This window comes from Sorex araneus, chromosome 8 (genome assembly GCF_027595985.1).
Source record: "Sorex araneus isolate mSorAra2 chromosome 8, mSorAra2.pri, whole genome shotgun sequence".
NCBI classification, from domain to species: domain Eukaryota; kingdom Metazoa; phylum Chordata; class Mammalia; order Eulipotyphla; family Soricidae; genus Sorex; species Sorex araneus.
In genome coordinates this window covers 49,452,335-49,466,561 of record NC_073309.1, presented here as the reverse complement: position 1 = coordinate 49,466,561, position 14,227 = coordinate 49,452,335, and the positions used below count along the sequence as shown (strand labels likewise).

The window sequence follows — 14,227 nt, the reverse complement described above, 5'->3', positions numbered from 1 at the left end:
GGGCGGAGTCTGTGTTTGCGCCTGCGCACTTGAGCCTCTTCCCTCGCGGACCTGCCCCGCCCGCCCCTGGCAACGGCCCCACCCCCTCCGCCCTTAGAAACCGCCTGGGCTCCAGGCAGCCTTCCTCTCACTAAGGTTTCCGCGGAGTCCAACTCCCCTGAACCATGGCCGACCCCCCACCAGACCCTGATCCGCAGGAGTTCTCGGGCTGGACAGTATCCCAGCCCCCGGAGCAGGGCGCCGATGCAGCGCCGGCCCTGCCCACACAGGAACCCCTGGGGCCCTCGGACATCACGCAGCTCCCGGGCATCCCCCAGGGAGGTCTGGACACCTTCCAGACCTGGGCCCCCGGGGGAGGCTTGGTCCCCGACGCAGGGAGCCTTCCGGTGTTCCAGATGCAGGCACCCGGGATGGGGGGCACCGAGTACCCGACCATCAACACCCTCTATGACCCCCAGTCCCAGCAAGCCTTCCTGGACGAGCTGGGCGAGGATGACGACGAGGCGGACAGCTCCAGCTTCATGCTGCAGCGGCTGCAGCAGGACGAGCGGCTGTACCAGCAGCTGCAGGCCGCCTACCAGCCGCCCACCTCAGAGCTGCTCAACCAGCTGAGCAGCCTGTACCAGACCGAGGAGCTGCAGTTCAGCGAGGATGCGCAGCACGGGCCCTACCTGAGGGACGACCCTGCCATGCACTTCTCGCCCTCTGAGGTGGGCTTCATGCCCTTCGGGCCGGAGGTGCCCGAGCCCCAGCCGCGGGAGCTGGCCATTCAGAACGCTAAGGCCTACTTGTTGCAGACGAGCATCAATGGCGACATCAGCCTGTGAGAGGGGCAGTGTGGGGAAGGGCAGGGCGCGGGCAGGGGGTGCCCAAAGGGACCCAACAGCTCGTAGAACACCCGGGTTGTTTCCCAGCATTGCAGGGACTGGTCTGGGAGCACAGAGCTGGGAGTAGCCCCTGGGTGTCACCGAGTATGACCCCAAATCCCCATCCCACCACCACTGTACACACACTGATATAAATACAAAATGAATGGGACTGCAGGGGCTGGAGTGATAGGACAGCAGGAAGGGCATTTGCCTTGCACTTTGCTACCAGGATTCAATCCCTGACACCCCACCTGGTCCCCCAACCCTGCCACAAGTGATCCTTGAGCACCATCAGGTATGGCCCCAAATACCAAAAATTAATGGGCCACAGAGAGCTCAAAGGACTTCAGATGCAGGGGACCAGGGTAGTCCCCACCACCAGAAGGGCCTGGGCAGGAAGTTCTCCCTACTCTGTTGGGTACAGTCCTCAAAAGCGTAAGGGGCTGGAGAGAGGCTAGAGCAGGGTGGGCATTTGCCTTGCAAACACAGCGGGCCCCGGTCAATCCCTGGCATCTCATATGATACCCTGATTTCGGGCAGGAGTGATTACTGAGAGCCAGGAATAACCCTTGAGCATAGCCAAAGAGCAAGAAAAATTGATGACAGCCCTGGGTGGGGAAGAGGGAAGGTTCAGAGGCTTAGCACCCACTGAGGGGCCTGAGGCTTCTGCTATGGAGAAACAGGGCAGGCAGGAAGCTGGTCACAGGAGATCTGGGTCTTTGGGGAGCTTCCAAGCAATATGGAGCCCCTGAGGACCCTGTGATGCTCCCCGCCCGGTGTTTCAGGGTGCTCTTGGGGTGCCAAGGGTACCAGGCCTTGGATGAAATCCAGGCACCTGCGCACAAAGCCAGTTCTCAGCCCATTCGCTGAGCCCATGGCCCTTCCCCACAGCCTTTCTGGCCCGAGCCTGTTCCACCTCTGCCACTTTGGACCTTTCAGCAGCACCTACCTCAGGCTTGACGACTCCTTAAAATAAACCCCTGTAGGGGCTGGAGCAATAGCACAGCAGGTAGGGCATTTGCCTTGCACACGGCTGACCCGGATTCAATTCCCAGCATCCCATATGGTCCCCTGAGCACCACCAGGAGTAATTCCTGAGTGCACAGCCAGGAGTAACCCCTGTGCATCGCCGGGTGTGGCCCAAAAAGAAAAAAAAAACTTATTTTTCCAGCCCTCGGGGGCTCCAAACACCAAGCACACCTGCATCTTCAAAGCCCAGGACCCTCACCCTGTCCTGTCTCCGCCAAACAAAACTGTTTATGGCAGGTGGCAGAGTGGTGGCACAGCCAGAGAGGAGCTTTGCCTTGCACGTGGCCAACCAGGTTCAATCCCTGGCATCCCATGTGGTCCCCTCAAACTGTGCCAGGAGGAAACCCTGAGCATCATTGGGTGTGGCCCCCCCAAAAAAAAACAATTAATGGGGCTGCATAGCTCAAAGGGCTTCAGATGCAGGAGGCCAGGCACAGTCCCTGCTTCCCCCCCACCCCAGATGGGCCCCACCCCAACTCTGCATGACCCTCAGAAACAAGTGATCCCAGCCATAATGCAACTGAGAGGGCCCTTGCCTTGCATGCGGCCAACCCAAGTTCGATCTCCGGCACCCAATAGGGTCCCCTGAGCCCCACCAGAAAGGATCCCTAACCACAGAGCTGGGAGGAAGCCCTGAGCACCTGGTGGTGCCACTCGACCCCAAACTTTGAAAATGGGGCCAGAGAGATGGGACAGTGGAAACACTTGTGCTCAGCATGTGGTCAGTCTAGGTTCAAGCCCCAGCATTCCATGGTCTCCCTGCCTGAGCCCCATGAGGCTGACCACCAGGTGTAACCCAAACCACACCCTCTGGACAAACATGTAGCACTGTATCACTGTCGTACCGTAGTTCATCGATTTGCTCGAGCGGGCACCAGTACCGTCTCCATTGTGAGACTTGTTGTTACTGTTTTTGGCATATCGAATACACCACGGGGAGTTTGCCAGGCTCTGCTGTGTGGGCGGTATACTCTCCGTAGCTTGCCGGGCTCTACGAGAGGGGCGGAGGAATCGAATCTGGTTCGGCCACGTGCAAGGCAAACACCCTACCTGCTGTGCTACGCTCCAGTCCTGTAACCGAGAAGAATTAATTATGTTTCCCCATTAGCCATCGGCCTCATTCCTGTCATCCCAATTCAGTCATGGGTTCATCCGTTCTAGACATCTGCACATGCTCACTTAGGTCTCAGCCTCATATTTCTGAGGTCATCATGGAATTGCCCTTTTTGGGCATTGGGGTTATGCTAGACCTAAACCCATAGGGCCCATGTGCCCATCATTCTCTCTGCCGCTCACTTAATTTTTTTTAATTTTTATTTTATTTTTTTTGGGTCACACCCGGTGATGCACAGGGGTTACTCCTGGTTCTGCACTCAGGAATTACTCCTGGTGGTGCTCAGGGGACCATGTGGGATGCTGGGAATCGAACCCAGGTCGGCTGCGTGCAAGGCAAACGCCCTACCCACTGTGCCATTGCTCCAGCCCCCTATTTTTATTTTATTTTTATCTTTTGCTTTTTGAGTCACACCCAGCAATGCACAGGGGTTACTCCTGGCTCTGCACTCAGGAATTACTCCTGGTGGTGCTCAGAGGACCATATGGGATGCTGGGAGTCGAACCCGGGTCGGCCGCGTGCAAGGCAAGCGCCCTTCCCGCTGTGCTATCGCTCCAGCCCTCTGCCTCCCACTTTGTTCAGATCTTGAATGTCGGGGCTGAGGAGAGACTACAGCGGGGAGGGTGTTTGCCTGACACTCAGAGGACCCATGTCTGATCTCCGGCATCTATTCTGCCCGCCCCCCCAGCACCACCACCTTGCATGTGGCTAATACGGATCATTTGTTCACCAGCACTATCCAGGGTCCGCTACACCTGGCCCTGAGTGTTGTCAGAATACAGAGCCAGGAGTAAGCCCCAAGCACTGCCAAGTGTGCCCCAAACCACAGCCCCTTCAAAAAAAAGGAGAAACAGTAGAGGATTCTGGCTCTTACAGGTTCTGATCCCCAGGGAGTCATCCTGGGCACCCCAGTGTGTGGTCCCAAACCCCCATGCCCCACCCTATGCCAAAAAAAAACATGTGACCATAGAGAATACACCAAATAAGACTCTTGCCTTGCATGTAGCTGACCCAAGTTCCCCACAAATACTTTCAGGAGTAAGCCCTGAGCACCTCCAGGTGTGGCCCAAAAACCAAAATGAAAAAGAAAGGATCTTCCCCACAGTTTTGTGCTGTGCACACTTGGCTGCCCCCCTCCGCCCCCACCCCAGCAGAATATTAGAATATTACCCCACCAGGGGCCTGAGTGATAATCCAGCAGCTAGAGATCTGGCCTTGTATGTGGCTGACCCGGGTTTGATCCCCAGCATCCTGTATGGTCCACCAAGCTTGCTAGGTGTGATCCCTGAGCACTGCTGGCTGTGACCCCAAAATAACAAAAATGTTACCCCCGAAGGCGGGAGCCATTGTACAGCACCTAGGGCATCTGCCCCACATATGGCCGACCCAGGTTCGATTCCCATCATCCCGGATAGCTCCCTGAGCACTGCCAGAAGTAACCTCTGAGCACTGCTGGGTGTGACCCAGAAACAAAGCCCCCCAAATGTCACCCCTCCACCAAGGGAGGGCTCCCCTGGGGCCCGCTTAGCACCTCACCCCACCCCCTGCAGAGGCGTGCCGAGCTGAGCGCCCGCTGTCCCCCCTCACACCGCAAATGCCGGCGGCAGGTATGAGCACCTGGTGAACGTCCTGACCAAGATCCTGAACGAGCGGCCGCAGAACCCCCTGTCCATCCTGGAGTGGCTGAACCACACCGTCCGGACGGAGTGGTTCCACCCGAAGCTGGACACGCTGCGGGACGAGCCGGAGATGCTGCCCACCTACGAGATGGCTGAGAAGCAGAAGGCCCTGTTCCTCCGCCAGGGCGAGGGGGAGCAGGAAATGGAGGAGGAGATGGTGAGTGGGGCACAGGCAGGGGCGGCGGGGGCCACAGAGGGAAGCTGGAGACCCCAACAGTGTGTGTTTGTGCGCACGTGTGTGTGTGTGTGCGCGCGTGTGTGTGTGCTGGGAGGAGGGTCCTAAGGAGGTAAAGGAGGGCCTCCAATGCCAAAGGCAGGAACTGGGCCTGCTGAGGCCCCGGGGAAGCCATGGGAAGGAGCAAAGGACCCAAAACCAAGCAAGACCCAACCCGCCTCGCGCTTCGTTCCTATTCCATTCTTGGGCCCGAGCGATGGTACAGTGGGGATGGGGCTGGAGCAATAGCACAGCGGGTAGGGCATTTGCCTTGCACACAGCCAACCCGGGTTCTATTCCCAGCATCTCATGTGGTCCCCTGAGCACCGCCAGGGGTGATTCCTGAGTGCAGAGCCAGGAGTAACCCCTGAGCATCGCTGGATGTGACCCCAAAAAAGCAAAAAACAAAAAACAAAAAGGGGCTGGAGCAACAGCACAGCGGGTAGGGCGTTTGCCTTGCACGCGGCCGACCCGGGTTCGATTCCCAGCATCCCATATGGTCCCCTGAGCACCGCCAGGGGTAATTCCTGAGTGCAGAGCCAGGAGTGACTCCTGTGCATTGCCAGGTGTGACCCAAAAAGCAAAAAAAAAAAAAAAAAAAACCAGCAGGGAAGGTGTTTGCCTTGCATGTGGCCGACCTCAGTTCAAGCCCCAGAATCCCATATGGTCCCCCACCAGTAATAATTCCTGAATGGGAGCCTGGAGTCAGCCCTGAGCACTACCAGGTGTGCCCCCACCCCAATAACAACAATAAAAAAACCCAAGAAATTCTATCCGTGAAGTGATAACACAGCGGGTAGGGCACTTGCCTTGCATGCAGCTAAACTGGGTTTGATATGGTTTCCATGGGACTGGAGCGACAGCACAGCAGGTAGGGCGTTTGCTTTGTACGTGGTCAACCCGGGTTCGATTTCTCCATCCCTCTCAGAGAGCCCGGTAAGCTACCGAGAGTATCCCACCCATGGCAGAGCCTGGCAAGCTACGCGTAGTGTATTTGATATGCCAAAAACATTAACAAGTCTCACAATGGAGACGTTACTGGTGTCCACTCAAGCAAATCGATGAACAGCGGGATGACAGTGACAGTGCTACAGTGCTATGGTTTTCGTATGGTTCCCAGAGTCCACCAAGGAGAATTCCTAAGTCTCCAAGCCAGGAATAGACCCTGAACACCACTAAGTGTGGCCCCAAAACGAAACACAAAAATTCTACCTAGAGGCCAGAGACAGTACAGGGAGTAAGGTGTTTGTCCTGCAGGATGGACAACCCCCAACACTACATATCTTCCTCTGAGCACTGCCCAGAGTGATTTCTAAGCACCGTCAGGTGTGGCCCAAAGCCCTACTTCTTCCCCAAAAAGGGATTTCAGCCAGTAGCTGGAGATAGTACAAAAGTTAAGAACAGGGGCCGGAGCGATAGCTCAGCGGGTAGGGCGTTTGCCTTGCACACAGCCAACCTGGGTTCAATCCCCGGTATCCCATATGTCCCCCAAGCACCACCGGGAGTAATTCCTGAGTGCAGAGCCAGGAGTAACCCTTGAGCATCACTGGGTGTGAACCAAAAAAAAAAAAAGTTAAGAACATTGCCTTGGGCTGGAGCAATAGTACAGTGGGTAGAACACTTGTCTTGCATGAGGCTGACCTGGCATCCCATCATGTACGGTCCCCTGAGCACTGCCAGGAGTAATTCTTTTTTTTTTTTTTTGCTTTTTGGGTCACACCTGGCGATGCACAGGGGTTACTCCTGGCTCATGCACTCAGGAATCACCCCTGGCAGTGCTCAGGGGACCATATGGGATGCTGGGATTCGAACCCGGGTCGGACGTGTGCAAGGCAAACGCCCTACCCTCTGTGCTATCGCTCCAGCCCCCCAGGAGTAATTCTTGAGTGTAAAGCCAGGAGGAGTAACTCCTGAGCACCACCAGGTGTGGCCCAAAAAGTCCCCCCACCCCCAAAAAAAAGTTGCCTTACATGCAACTAAACCTGGTTTGGAAGGAAGAAAGGAAGGGAGGGAGGAAGGTGGGGGAACTGGATCGATAGTACAGGGCAGAGGGGAGGCACCTGCCTTGCATGCGGCTAGCCTGGGGTTCATCCTGGGTACCCCAGATGGTTCCCTGAGCCCCACCCGGAGTGATCACTGAGTGCAGAGCCAGGAGTAAGCCCTTGTGCATCGCTGGGTGTGGCGGTTGCCTAGAAGCACCGTAGCACTGTCGTCCCGTTGTTCATGGATTGGCTTGAGCGGGCACCAGTCACGTCTCCATTGTGAGACTTGTTACTATTTTTGTCATATCGAATACGCCACAGGTAGCTTGTCAGGCTCTGGCGTGCGGGTGAAATACTCTCGGTAGCTTGCCCAGCTCTCCGAGAGGAACGGAGGAATCAAACCCGGGTCGCCCGCATGCAAGGCAAACACCCTACTCGCTGTGCTATCGCTCCAGTCCAGGCCTAGAAACAAAACCAAAAACAAAAAAAGACCAAGATTTGCCTTGCACACAGCCAACATGTTTTTGGGTTTTTTGGGTTTTTTTTGGCTTTTTTTTGGGGGGGCGGGTGATGCGCAGGGATTACTCTTGGCTCTGCACTCAGGAACAACTATTACTTGCATTGCTCAGGGGACCATATAGGATGCTGGGGTTCAAATTGTATTGACTGTGCAATGCAAATGCCCTCCCAACAGTACCCAGCCCCAGCCAACCCTTGTTTGATTCCTGGTGTGGTCTTTGGCCCCGGGGCATGGCCAGAGGTCACTCACGAGTGAGCACAGAACCCCAGAAATAATAACCTCTGAGCAGCAACGGGTGGGTCCCAACACCCGCCCCCCGCCGCCTCCCCAGGCGAGAAAGGGCCTGACACCCTGCACCCCCATCCCTCCGCAGGGGGACACGGCGGTGCCCAACATCATGGAGACGGCCTTCTACTTCGAGCAGGCGGGCGTGGGGCTGAGCTCGGATGAGAGCTTCCGCATCTTCCTGGCGCTGAAGCAGCTGGTGGAGCAGCAGCCCGTGCACACGTGCCGCTTCTGGGGCAAGATCCTGGGGCTGCGCCGCAGCTACCTGGTGGCCGAGGTGGAATTCCGCGAGGGCGAGGACGAGGAGGTGGAGGAGGAGGTGGAGGAGACGCAGGAGGGCGGCGAGGCGGCCGAGGGCCACGACGAGGACGAGGGCGAGGAGGACGAGGACAAGGTCCCTGACGTCCTCCCCAAGCCCACGTGGAAGCCGCCGCCGGTGGTCCCGCGCGAGGAGAGCCGCAGCGGCGCCAACAAGTTCCTGTACTTCGTGTGCAACGAGCCGGGCCGGCCCTGGACGCGGCTGCCCCACGTCACGCCGCTGCAGATCGTGCAGGCGCGCAAGATCAAGAAGTTCTTCACCGGCCACCTGGACGCGCCGGTCATCAGCTACCCGCCCTTCCCGGGCAACGAGGCCAACTACCTGCGCGCGCAGATCGCCCGCATCTCGGCCGCCACGCTCATCAGCCCGCTCGGCTTCTACCAGTTCGGCGAGGAGGAGGGCGACGAGGAGGAGGAGGGCGGCGGCGGCCGCGACACGTTCGAGGAGAACCCCGACTTCGAGGGCATCCCCGTCGTGGAGCTGGTAGACTCCATGGCCAACTGGGTCCACCACGCGCAGCACATTCTGCCACAGGTGGGGCTCGTTAGGGCGAGGAAGAGGTGGCCTGGCCCGGGGTGGGGGTGGGGGTGGGGGTGGGGGTGGGCTGATTCTGGGCACTTAGTGAAGAACACGGCTCCTGGATGGTATAGTACAGCGGGGAGGGCGTTTGCTTTGCACGCGGCCGACTTGGGTTCGATCCCTGGCATTCCTTAGGGTTCCCTGAGCACCACCAGAAGTGATTCCTGTGTGCAGAGCCAGGAGTGATCCCTGAGCATCGGGTGGTTTGACCCCCGCAAAAATCAAAGGAGATGGCGCAGGAGAGCCCTCAGCCTGCAGGGGGCAGCTTTAGGTCCCTGAGCATCCGTCCAGTTGTGGTCCTCCCTGGCCCTTGGCTTGGGGTAGGGGGGGCAGGAGGCTGTTTCCCTCAGGAGGTGCCGACTGACTTGTCCCCCACCAGGGCCGCTGCTCCTGGGTGAACCCTTTGCAGAAGACGGAGGAGGAGGAAGAGCTGGGGGAGGAGGAGGAGAAGGCGGACGAGGCCCTGGAGGAGGTGGAGCAGGAGGTGGGACCCCCACTGCTGACCCCGCTCTCAGAGGATGCTGGTAATGCCCCCGCTTCACACTGCCAGCCTCGAAGGGGGGACTGTGGGGTACTTCCCCAGAGCTCCAGTGCACCCCATGGGTACTCCTAAGGCCTCCCCCCACCAACCCGAGACTATGGAAAAGTTCCTCCTCTTAAGCCCCAGGGGACCAAGAGGTGGGCTGGGACCACGGGCATTTGAGATCCAAGTGGACTTGGGGTGCAGAAGGACGCTGGGAAGACTTGAACTGGAGACTGTGGGCTAAGGGCTAGGCTGGGGTTTTGTTTGCAGGAGGCCAGGGTCAATCCTTGGCCCTGCACCAGCAGAGGCATTCCAAACCACAGCAGCACCCACCCTTTCCTGAACGTTGGGTTCCAGCCTACCAGAAGAAGGGAAGTGGAGGCAGAGAGTGGGAATGTGCCAGCCCAGACAGAAGCTGGTTTCCGTGTGCCAGCACTCTCTCCTCGATCCAGGCCAATGCTTGATGTGGAAGGGAAATCTCAGCAGCTCTGCTATTCAGGCTGGAGGGCCCGGGGTTCCCTGCCATTCTGCGAGGGGACCCCCACATCTTCGGTGTGGTCACTGAGATCATGTGAGGCGATCCTCTGGGGTCACACAGCGAGGGCACCATCCCGAGCCCCAGGGTTCAGCAATTGGGGTCCCAAGTCCAGGCTAAGTCTCCCTTGTTTTCTTCCCACTTCCTTTGCTTTCCTCTCCGCCAGTGGGTGTGGCCTCTCACTGCCCTGGTCCCCCTGATTTACCTGCAGAAATCATGCACATATCACCCTGGACCGCCCGGCTGTCCTGCAACCTCTGCCCCCAGTACTCCTTGGCTGTCGTGCGCTCCAACCTCTGGCCAGGAGCCTATGCCTACGCCACCGGCAAGTAGGTCTCTTCCTGGGCCCTCCCAGCTGATGATTCCCTGAACTTTCTCTCCCAGCTGGGAAACTCAGCATCAAGACCCAAAGTGGGAGGCAACAGGATGTGAGGGGATGAACAAAGAGGTTAAGGAACCAGCCCAGGTTACACAGCTTGTGCAGGATCTGGACCCGGCTCTGACCCCTAGCCCAGGCATTTCGTCTGTATAACTCAGGCAGCTGGTCATCCCTTTGGGGCCAACTCTGACAGGGGCAGACTTGTTTGGGGGAGGGATACCTCCCCCCAGGTCTTCGGATTTGAACATTCTGGAACAGAATCTTCCCTACCAGTTGCTCCTGAAATATTGGGCGCGAGAGGTCTGGGCCCGGGCGTTGCATACGGGAGGCTGGGTTTGTAAGCACAGAGCTGGCAGTAGCCCCAGAGTATCTCTGTGTGGCCCAAACAAAAAGATTTGGCAGCCAGATGTCACTCCAGCATCCCACCCTTCAAACCGCTTAGCCACCAGAGGGCGCTGTATGATGCCTTGTTCAGGCAAGGCCGCATTTACCAGTTCTGTCCACCAGATGGCAGCATTGTGTTTTGGTAAGTTTTTTAATTCAATTCGGTAACAACGGCCCTGTGTTGTCTACTACTGTCTTTCACGGTGGCATGGCAGACGGAATTCATGTCATCTATATACTTTACCCACCTTTTTGGCAATTAACTTCTTATTTTCTTGCTCCCCCAATTGCATAAGGGAAACATCCTTGTTTTTCCCAACTCCCTTTTACAGGCCACCCCGAATTTGCCAACATCCATCTGAAAGCAAAAAAATACGACCTTGGGGGCCAGAGATATTACAGCAGGTAGAGGGGCTGGAGCGATAGCACAGCGGGAAGGGCGTTTGCCTTGCATGCGGCCGATCCAGGTTCAATCCCCGGCATCCCATATGGTCCCCTGAGCACCACCAAGAGTAATTCCTGAGTGCAGAGCCAGGAGTAACCCCTGAGCATCACTGGTGGTGACCCAAATATTTGAAAATAAACAAAAAACCAAATTAGTTAATTAATTAATACAGCAGGTAGATACTATAGCACTTACAGTGCACATGACCAAATCAAGTTTAATCCCCAGCCCCCCATATGGCCCCCTATCCTTGCCAGGAGTGATCCTTGAGCTCAGAGCCAGGAGTCAGCTTGGACCACCACTGCTGGGTGTAGCTCCCAAACAAAAGAAACAAGAAGTACAATTTTGGGGGCACCCTTCTATCTTCTCCCCTTCCCCACCCCTCTAGCCACCCCCACCACCTCATCATTCATCTCTTCTTCCATTCAACCATTATTCACATTGCAAAAGATTTGAATGTGGCAGATGTGTGCAGAGCATTAGACTCTTAGGTCTACAGTTGCTGGGGTTGGGGGATTCCTGGGGTGACTTTTGCAACAGAGCAGAGAGTAAGAAGGAAATCTATTGCTTTTTTCTCTCCTACCTCTGTCACGGGGAAGCATCTGGGAGATTTAGGCCTAGTAAAGCTTGCTGTGAGCCCCTACCGGGCGGGCATGGACACTTATGTCCTGTGAGCTCCACAGGCAGCAATCAAGCTGTGCCTGACGTCCACCTGTTTTGCCCAACATGGGAGGTTATTCCTACCTCTCCAGGTTTTCAGGGAGCCATGGATTCAGGCTAGAGCCAGGAACTGCTATTTGCAGGAAAGGGATATTGTTCCTACTGGATTCATCTTCTTTCCCTCCCAGCAAAGAATTTTAGGAGGAGACATCGAAGTGTCTATGATGTTTACTGTGAAATAAACAGAGAGGGGAGGGGCGTGAGTTGAGTTGAGCTCGGGAGAGAACATGAACTTCTCCAGAAAGGAGAGAGCTGGTCCACATCCCAGCATTCAAGTAAGAAAGTACAGGCTGCAAAGGGGTAGTTATGCGGGGGGCACATGGCAGGGTACTGCGTGGGGGAGGGCGCCGGCAACATGCGTGCTGGCAGCATATGTGCCCTTCCTCTGTCCTAGTTTACATGCACCTTTCTCAAACTCCTCCCCCCCACCAGTCCCTTGCTAGGGTGCCAAGGGGAGGTTTGGGGGCAGCTGCTGATCTTCTTTTGATCTTCTTTTCAGGCCTTTGTTCCAGGCATTGGGGCCTTTCTCCCTGGGCCTGAAATTTTGCATCTCAGTGGTTTCTCAGACCCCCAAGATGGGCTCTTTCTGTCAGAGGCATGGATCTGATTCAGATTTAATTTAATTTAATTTATTTATTGCTTTATGGGTCACACCTGACAATGCACAGGGGTTACTCCTGGCTCTGCACTCAGGAATTACCCCTGGTGGTACTCAGGAGACCATATGAGATGCTGGGAATCGAAGCCAGGTTAGCCGCATGCAAGTCAAATGCCCTACCCCCTGTGCTATTGCTCCAGCCCCTGGTTCAGATTTTAGACTCTATTTCCCCTTAACACACCTTACTGGGACCCCCCCTGCCACACACACTCACACATGCACACCTGCCTGCAAGTGTAGAGAAGGAATTAATGCCAAAGCAAGCAGACAAGCTTATGAGCTCACTGTACTCTGGGTACTTCGGGAAATGGCACAGGCCTCTCCAAATGCCGGCCTTCCATGTGGCTGGCTCCAGTTCCATCCCTGGCATGGCATATGGTTCCAGAAGCACCACCGGGAATCCCTGGTAAGCACAGAGACAGGAATAGCACCCCCCCCCCCAATTTCTTTAAGTCTGGGGTCACATTCGAGCTGTGTTGCAAGTGCTCAATAGCTAACGAGAATTATCCACACATCCTGGTACTTGGTTGAATAGCTGAACGAAGAAATGGGGGGGCACACTCCCCCCACCTCAACTTTGCAAGACTTCCCTGGTTCCTGCCAGGGCTGTGGAGACTGGGTTTCCTGATATTTCCTGCCTCTTGCAGGAAGTTTGAGAACATTTACATCGGCTGGGGCCACAAGTACAGTCCCGAAAACTTCAACCCGCTGCTGCCACCGCCCATCCAGCAGGAGTACCCCATGGGCGCTGACACCCTGGAGATGAGTGACCCCACGGTGGAGGAAGAGCAGGCCCTCAGGGCCGCGCAGGAGCAGGCCTTGGCTGCAGCAGAGGAAGAGGAGGAGGATGAGGAGGATGAAGAGGACGAGGAACCCGATGACTGAGGCTGGCGGCGCCCTTGGGCCCTTCCTTCAGAGTTATTGCTAGGACCTTGGGTCCCTGCTGGTGGATTCCTGCCCCTGACACCAGGGGCCACAGAGGAAGCAGCAGCTCAGAATAAAATGTTCCCAGAGCCTTTTGGCCAGTTATTCCTTGTCCTTTCCCACTTTCTTTCTTCCTATTTTATTTTTGGTTTTGGGTCACGCCCAGTGGTGTCCCTGGCTCTGCACTCAGGAATCACTCCTGGTGGACTGAGAAGGAGCTTATGGAACCCACATGCAAGGCAAGTGCCTTCCCCACTAAATGATTACTCTGGCCCCTCTTCCTTGCTTTTTAATTGATTAATTAATTTTTGGTTTCTGGGACCACCTGGTGGTGTTTGGAGTTATTCCTGTCTCTGCACTCAAGAATCACTTCTGGTGGGCTGAGGGGCCCTTATGGAATGCTGGAGATAAAACCCAGGCCAGCCACAGGCAAGGCAAGTGCCTTACCTACTGTCCTATCTCTTGGGCCCCCTCTTTTTTAAATTTTTTTTTGTTTTTGGGTCACACCTGGCGATGCTCAGGGGTTACTCTTGGCTTTGCACTCAGAAATTACTCCTGGCGGTGCTCAGGGGACCATATGGGATGCTGGGAATCGAACCTGGGTCAACCGCATGCAAGGCAAATGCTCTACCCGCTGTGCTATCGCTCCAGCTCCCCTTCTTTTGAAATGATCACCACTCTATTGTGGGGGAGGTTCTCAGGGATTACTCCTGGCTCTGTGCTTAGGGATCATCCCTGGCTGTGCTCTGGGGACCCTAGGGGCTGCCAGGGATCAAGCCTGGGTTAGCCAAGTGCAAGGTAAGAGCCCTCCATGCCATACTATTATTCTGCCCCCTGGAGAGAGCTCTTTTTGGTTATTGGGCCTCCCTGGTGGTGCTTGGGGGGTGCTTTCTAGCTTTGGCTCTGCGCTCTGAATTCTCTCCAAGTGATGCTGGGGGGGGGCCAGCATGGTGCCAGGATCAAATGGAGTCATCTTGTGCTCCAGAGAGAGCACAGCCTCATATCACCCGGTTTATCTCAGCCCCTTCTGCCATCTCTAACTCCTCATACTGTGTCCCCAAATCGAGGT

General features: G+C 56.2%; 1 protein-coding gene across 1 annotated transcript; it reads left to right on the top strand.

Annotated features, from left to right (window-relative positions):
• The first annotated feature begins 164 nt into the window (after nt 1–164).
• On the top strand, nt 165–13,119 carry RSPH6A (radial spoke head 6 homolog A). Its single transcript, XM_004607810.2, has 6 exons — nt 165–823; nt 4,620–4,848; nt 7,781–8,545; nt 8,970–9,114; nt 9,860–9,977; nt 12,882–13,119. The coding sequence occupies exons 1-6, from the start codon at nt 165–167 to the stop codon at nt 13,117–13,119; spliced, it is 2,154 nt and encodes a 717-aa protein (XP_004607867.1).
• The last annotated feature ends 1,108 nt before the right edge of the window (nt 13,120–14,227 follow it).